Source organism: Etheostoma spectabile, chromosome 14 (assembly GCF_008692095.1).
Source record: "Etheostoma spectabile isolate EspeVRDwgs_2016 chromosome 14, UIUC_Espe_1.0, whole genome shotgun sequence".
Lineage (NCBI taxonomy): Eukaryota > Metazoa > Chordata > Actinopteri > Perciformes > Percidae > Etheostoma > Etheostoma spectabile.
Window position 1 is genome coordinate 6955912 of NC_045746.1, and position 7734 is coordinate 6963645.

Consider the following 7734-nt stretch of genomic DNA (forward strand, 5'->3'; position numbering starts at 1 on the left):
TTCACACAGACATACATACACTGGTGGCTGCGGCTGCCATACTAGGTGCCACCTGCTCATCAGATAAACATTCACACAGGAATGTGAATTTGGGGTTCAGTGTCTTGCCCAAGGACACTTTGCCTTGGGACTGCAAAGCCAGGAATCGAACCAGCGACGACGGCTCTACCATTGATTCACAGCCGCTCCATCACATCTAGATTTTCTTGAGCATGGAAACAGAACCAAGAGGAAGTCTAGGTTTCTCTCAGACCAATTGAAAAACAATTAACTCAAATAATATTAAATATTTGCCCAATGATGCCAAAAATAATCTGCCTGCCTAAACTAATTCTCTTTTGATCAAAAATTCAATCAGGAGGACTGTCCTCATGCCTGATCTGTTTATTTACACACACACACACACACACACACACACACACACACACACACACACACTCTCTCTTCCCCTTTTTCCCGCATCCAACCGTCCACTCTGACGGTTAAACCAATCAGATTTTGATCTCTCATATCCCACGGTCAGCCTCTGTCATTTGTTGCAGTTCAGCTTTAAAACTCTTACTTTCTCTGCTGCTGTCAGTTGTTATATCAAATCAATGCAACCCTCCGCCCCATTCACCTATAATGTGGCTGCAACAACAGTTTTGTTGTCGTTTCTTAGAATTCCTCATGGGGGTGCCAGACACTACACACTATAGTTTTAAAGCAAAACTCTGTAACTTTTTGAAATAATGTTTAAAAAAACGTTTCAGTGGTTCATCAACTCGTAACAGGGTGAACGGCACTTCTGCATTTGCCTAGTGGCTCTACCGGCTTTAACCACACTATGCAAGTTTGCCAGATTGGGTAGTGGATCTGTAGTTCCAACATAATGGGACAATTCCGCTTTCAACCTCTAGGTGCACCGAAGCGGGTAAAATTACGTAGTGTTGCTTTAAGGAAAAAGTGAGGAGCAGCACAACTCATTTCACATATGGGAAGAATGTTGGTGGCATTAAATTAAGCTAAACCTTCAATGACAACAAAGATATTTCAGGCGCCGTAAACACAGATGCTGAAGCTTAGTTCAGCCTAGCTCTCTCTTTGGGAAATATGCAAAAGCATTGCAGGCCCACCAACCTCCAAAAAGAGACAGTCCTGAAACAAAAAAAATCTTTCTCATGCAGCTGTCTAGAAGAGCAGCTTTACAGTAAAATTGTAGTATTTTATAAATGGTTTCATTTTAGCCTGTAGCTAAAAGCAAATGGTCTATACCAGGGATTCAGAGACAGCTGAACACTGTGTGTGTGTGTGTGGTGTGTGTGTGTGTGTGTGTGTGTGTGTGTGTGTGTGGTGTGTGTGTGTGTGTGTGTGCGAGTGTGTGCGTGTGTGTGCGTGTGTGTGTGTGTTGTGTGTGTGTGTGTGTGTGGGTGCATGCGAGTGTGTGTGTATGCATGCGTGGTGTGTGCGTGTGTTGCGTGTGTGTGTGTGTGTGAGTGGGGGCGGTGATGATTCAGAAGTCAGATTTCTCACAGGAACAGCCACTTCACTAGAAGCAGAAGCACATTGCAGTTAGCCAGTGAGGAAAGATTTTTAGTTTTTTCTCTTTGGTAGGGATCTGAGGGATCCACAGAGAAGCGTACTAACATTCATTTTGGATATTTTATTTTCTGACTGTCACAATGTCCAGAGTTGCCAATCTGTCGAAGCTGCGGCAAGAGAGGATGAGGGAGATCAACCAGCGGGTGAGTTGACATAATGTTCATTATTGAGTGTAACATTAAATACGAGGCATCCGACAGACTTCGGCTTCTGCCAACCTGCGCTTGGTAGGGCAGGCAAAAGATCAGATAAGTTATGTCTACTACTAAGTTGTGAACGTTTTAATTTTTCTGTTTCAGTTTTTGTCACTTCCCCCCTCTATATCACTGTGTCTTTTCCTGTTCTTGCACTCTCAGCCATATAACATTTCCTCATTTGAACACAAGGCCTACTCATTTCAACACAGCACAGGCCTCCCAGGACATGGGCCCTCATACAGCTGCATTGGCACACCATTTCTCACGTAGCTAGAATAGGCCGTTAGGTATTTGTGAATGTAGGTGGTGGTGTCTATGCACGTTTGCTTGAACACTGTGTGCTAGCTCCCTGGACATTAACTATAGCAACTGTTGCCATAGAGATGGCAGTGGGTGTGTGTGATATTACTGCTTTCTTTGAGAAGGTTGTAGGCCTCAATGTGTAAAAATAAACCTATAACATTTCCGAAGGCACGAGTCTTACTGTACCAGTCCTGAACTGTGGCTGTGATTAATATTTCTCCATTACATATTTTTATCTCTAAGCTTAATAAATATATAAAAAGACAAATTCCACTATTAAACTGTTCCTACTTTCCTCTATTTATGGAAGTCCCAGAAGCTGACGGTAATAAGCTTCTGATTTAAGGTGCCTATACACAATGAAGGCAATAAGAATGATCAATTCAATGTAGCCTAAATATCTCACTTCGAGATGGCTCTTATCATACCACCTGTGTCCCGACCCCCAATACAGGTTGCCAAAGCTTCACAGGGAGGACCTCCTGAATTTAAAAATATAATAGTTTTTTGTCGATAGCTAAATACAATAGACTTTAGAAAATATGGTTGTAGTCTTTGTGAAGTCACATGTACATTTAAACATTTAATAGCAGTCCACTCCGTGTTTTGGTACAGTTGGCTTTCACACCAAAGTGAACGGTAACTGTTCAGTAGATCTAAATAACTTTAAAAAATAAAAGAAGCCATTGACCAGAACTTCTTCTAAGATATAACATAACATTTTTTTTTTAATTAATCAAAAAAAACTAAAGATAAATTACCAGTACAGATTAGTTTGATCTGAAAAAAAATCTCTCTGTACTCTTTTTTTATAAGAATATTGAATATAGTGCAACAACAGTTAGAAGAAGGAATCAAAGAGTACCCAAACCCCTCTAGATACAAATTACATTAAAAGAATGACAGAGCCAGCTACAGGCTCTCGAGGCTGGAAAGAGTTGTGGGGTCGAGAGCATCTGCCCAGAAACTTCCCTTCAGTCCTGTTTCCTCAATATCAGAACCATGTCCAAAATAAAAAAAAACGTCACAGCCCAACTTTGAAAAGGTAGTCCATGCCATCATTTTCTCTCGTCTTGATACCTGCAACTCTCTATTAATCTACTACAGACCCCCCTCACACCTCCAGCTGGTCCTGAACTCAGCAGCCAGGCTTCTCGCATCACTCTAACCCTTGCTTCACTTCTCCGCCTTTTTCAGAAATGATTTTAGGATTTTACTTAGTACTTTTAGAGCTCGTCTGGATCCAGCCCCAGACTATATTTTGGGAGATTCTGACCCCATACCAGCCTGTTGGTAGCCTCAGCTCCTCGGGCAAGATCGTTCCAAAGTCAAGGTTAAAAACCAGAGGTGATTGTCTCCATCAGGACGCCTCGGCTTTGGGACAACCTGCCCGTGGAGATAAGCATCGCTGAATCACTGACTTCTTCTAAATCACTTCTTAAAACCCATTTTATAGACTTATGTGATGCCATTGTCATTTATTTATTTTTCCTCTCACCTGTAAACTTAATTTTGCTTATTGAGTATTTTTTTTCCGTCATTTAAAGCTGTCCCATCTTACTTTTTTCACTATTCAATATTGTGTACATATTGGTCAACATATTGGTCATTACTTCAAACTCGTAAAATATGGACCCTTGGGCGGTGGGTGTCAGCGTCAGATACGACCCAAAAAGCACCCTTCAGCGTGTTTGTAGAACGCACCAAGCAGAGCAACAGCTACACAGCACTTGAAGATGACATAGTATTAAGAGCGACAATGGTACACAATAGTAATTAAAGGCTGAAATTCTGTGTAGGGTGGTTGCTTGGAGTGGTGGATGGATCAAACAACACAGGACTTTCACCTAGAAAACGGGTTTGCTGTCGCTGTCTTCTTTCCCTAAACCCAACTGTCCCGTTCTTTTTTTCCTAAACCCAACTGTCCCGTTCTTCTTTTCCTAAACCCAACTGTCCTGTTCTTCTTTTCCTAATCCCAACTGTCCCGTTCTTCTTTTCTTCAACCCAACTGTCCCGTTCTTCTTTTCCTAAACCCAACTGTCCCGTTCTTCTTTTCCTAATCCCAACTGTCCCGTTCTTCTTCTCTCAAACCCAACTGTCTGTTCTTCTTTTCCTAACCCAACTGTCCCGTTCTTCTTTCTGAAAACCCAACTGTCCCGTTCTCTTTCTTAAACCCAACTGTCCCGTCTTCTTTTTCTACCCCACTGCCCTGTTCTTCTTTTCTTAAACCCAACTGTCCCGTCTTTTTTTCCTAACCCCAACTGTCCCGTTTCTTTTTTTTTTCCTAAACCCAACTGTCCCTTCTTTTTTCCTTCAACCCAACTGTCCTGTTCTTCTTTTCTTAAACCCAACTGTCCTGTTCTTCTTTTCCTAAACCCAACTGTCCCGTTCTTCTTTTCTGAAACACAACTGTCCCGTTCTTCTTTTTTTAAACCCAGCTGTCCCGTTCTTATTTTCTTAAACCCAACTGGCAATGTATTGCTGTATCGCAGTGGGAATCAAACCCTGATCTCCCACACTAAAGGTATGTGTCATCTGCACCATCACAACCCCACTTACGTTTTATAAGCGCACCAATAAATAAAGCGCATTTGGATATGAAGCTAATGGAGACTTTTGGCGGCAATAATAACACCAAAGGCACCTGACCAAGTGTCCGTATTTTACGCGATGGGAGTGAGAATGTATTGAATGGGTGTGTGTATCGATTGGCATTTGCCATTGTTTCCTCTTTTCAAGCACTTGTAAACAATTGTTTTTAAAAGGTGCTTTACAATAAAGTTATATATTATTATAATTATTATAATAATAATAATTATTATTATTATTAATAAAACACATTAGCCCTACACTGCTGGCAGCTCTCCACAAGTGGTTCAACCTTGTTCTGGAGTCAGGATATTTAATTGTGATCTGGAACCATGGACTCATCGCACCTATTTTCAAAAACGGTGACAGATTGAACCCTAATAATTACCCAGGCATTTGTGAATTTGTGAGAACAGTAGTCTGGGGAATTTCTTTGCAGTATTTTTAATGCTGTTTAATTTTATTCCTGTCGTGTCAGTGCATTATGTGTAGCATTGTCAGTATTATGTCGGTCAGGAAGGCTAAACTTACATTACCCAGGGTGCCATGCTGCCCCTTAGGATTCAATCTGGGTTACTTCTTTCAGCCCATTTCACTGCAGTTTGCTGAAGACTACTGCAGAAATCAAGTCTGGTGACAAGACAATGGATCAGTCGGATGCCAGAACAACTACTGAAAAATATACTTAGAGGAATAAAAAGAATGTACTTACATGTATTTACAAGTGTAGCACAAAATTTACAACCTACATACATAGACATGCTCTAATTATGCTACTTATATTTATTTAAAATCCAGATTGAAGTTGTTCAGATCATTGGAGAAGACCTTGGTAATACGTTTGACAGAAAGCAGAGATACAATATCATATTTTATCAAGAATGTCTTGGTTATGTTAGACAAAACCAGGATCTGAATTCATTAAGCATCTCAAAATAGGAAATGAGCATGGCAGAAGGACACGTCATGGTCTTACTTTTAGGACTAGGAGTAAAACAAATGGCTCATCTCCATCGGAGATGTCCGTCCATCTAACTGTGAGAACATGGATGTATTGTCGGACTTGAATACAGCGTTGGAGGTTGCTCAGTGGTGCATCAATCCATAACAGTTCAACTTCTGCGAATAAAATGACCCGGCTGATCAACGCTCACTATTATTAGTTAGTTAGAAAACTAATCTGTCTTCAGAATTTTACCCCTTTTTGCAATAGATGACGTATTTGTGGGGCAGATGTGTGATAAATCCCTGAGCACTTGTTTAGACACCTCCTCCAATAACACCCATACAGCCATAGTTGCCAGGCCATGTGGCCATGTGATTAAACCCATTTACACTAATACATCCAGCTAATCAAACAGGAGAGCAGTAGAGCTTTACATCCTAATTATTTCATATTTGCTGGATTGAAAAAAAAAACTTTAAAAAAAAGTTTTTTCCCTAATCCCTCCAATCCACTATAATCCTGATAATAGTCAGAGAATAGGCTACTGCTACCCTAAAGAGCACATCGTATACATCATACAGTAATTTGTTGGGTTTTTCCATACACATGTGCTGGGTTTGGCTCAGCATGGCTCAGCTTGGCTCAGTTTAGCCCAGCTATGGTCTGTACATCAGCCCAGCACAGTAGGGATTTGGGTTTTCATTACAAAGAAGGTGTGTCTTCACTGATAGCAAGTCTGTCACACATCATTATTTTAAGTTAGTTTTCAGATGTAGCTAAATCTGATTTTAATTTTAATTTAATTTCACAGCCAAATTATGGTTGGCTGATGACAGATGATTTGATGGGTGTCTAGCAACAATACCAAAAAGACACAACCGGTCTGGTCTGGCGGTGACAACAAGTAAAGCATTACAGTGCACCTCGCGCTTTACAACCTGCAAATACCCTCTGTCTGATCGGGACCATAGTCCAGAGAGGTAAGGAGAAAGATTTTTCCAGCCGGTTACTAAATTGGTCAGTCTACAGTAACTAAAAGCAGAACCACAATTTTTCATTCTTTCTCATTCTCACAGATAAAGCTTGAGAGTGAGTAGCAGGACTGACAGGGCTGGGTCTGTGTGGTTGACATGCTCACCTTTGAATCTCTCTACCTGTAACAATACTCAACAACGTCAACCCCCTCTACAAAGCATCATAATCTTACAACCATGGCTGTACTGTATTGTACAATTTGCCCTGACCCCAGGGTAGTTGGCAGAGCCACAGTGTAGCAGTTACTGTATGCTGTTTCCTCATCCTCGGTCCCATCAGTCTTAGACACACGCCATATCTTTTATGCTGACACAGGCCAGTGTGCCGATGCCATGCAACAAGTTCTGCTTTCATCTTCAAAAATAAACAGGAAGTCTTGAACATGTTGTCTCTTTCTTTTCCAGAATAAAGAGAGAGAGCACATGAGGGAGCGAGAGAAGGTGGCAAGAGAGAGGGAGGCACGTTACAGCAATGGTCACCTCTTCACGTCATTGACAGTGTCAGGAACCACACTCTGTTCAGCATGCAACAAGAGTATTACTGCCAAGGAGGCGCTCAGCTGCCCCAGTAAGTAACATAGTTAGTGCACATTTTACACACACACACACGAATGCCATGTAGGAAGCTAGTCCATGGGTTTGTACCAGCTTATTTGGTGGTGCACTTGACTTCTCGGGATAGGACGGTGCTCCAAAAAGAAGATACAGAATAACACGTCTGTGTTCTCTATGTCTTTATTTTTTCCAGCCTGCAATGTCACTATCCACAACCGCTGTCGAGACACTTTGCCAAACTGTGCCAAAATGAAACAAAGGGTAAGACACAGGCTACACCACAAATCATCACACCTCTAATTATTGACAGAAGGCATTAACATATTTAGGGTTTCCTCTCGGTTCTATTATTCATGGTATTTTCCTTCCAAAGGCCCTTTTGTGCCTCTTGGGCTGTCTACTTAATTATGAAAAACACTTTGAAATTGGGAACCAGAGGGCCGCTGGTTCATCCCCATGTGGTTGCTGGAGAGGTGCAAGTTCACCTCCTGGGCACTGCCAACGTGCTCTTGAGCAAGGCACCGAACCC

At 41.5% G+C, this 7734-nt stretch overlaps 1 protein-coding gene across 5 annotated transcripts in view; it reads left to right on the forward strand.

Moving 5' to 3' along the window:
* Positions 1 to 1499: 1499 nt before the first annotated feature.
* Positions 1500 to 7734, forward strand: part of arhgef2a (Rho guanine nucleotide exchange factor (GEF) 2a) — a 31031-nt gene continuing 24796 nt past the window's right edge. For all 5 annotated transcript variants that reach the window (XM_032536200.1, XM_032536203.1, XM_032536202.1 and 2 more), the window contains exons 1-3: positions 1500 to 1724; positions 7056 to 7218; positions 7399 to 7466. In XM_032536200.1, coding sequence (XP_032392091.1) covers positions 1662 to 1724; positions 7056 to 7218; positions 7399 to 7466 — 294 coding nt within the window. In that variant the 5' untranslated portion in view covers positions 1500 to 1661. The remainder of the gene's footprint in view (positions 1725 to 7055; positions 7219 to 7398; positions 7467 to 7734) is intronic.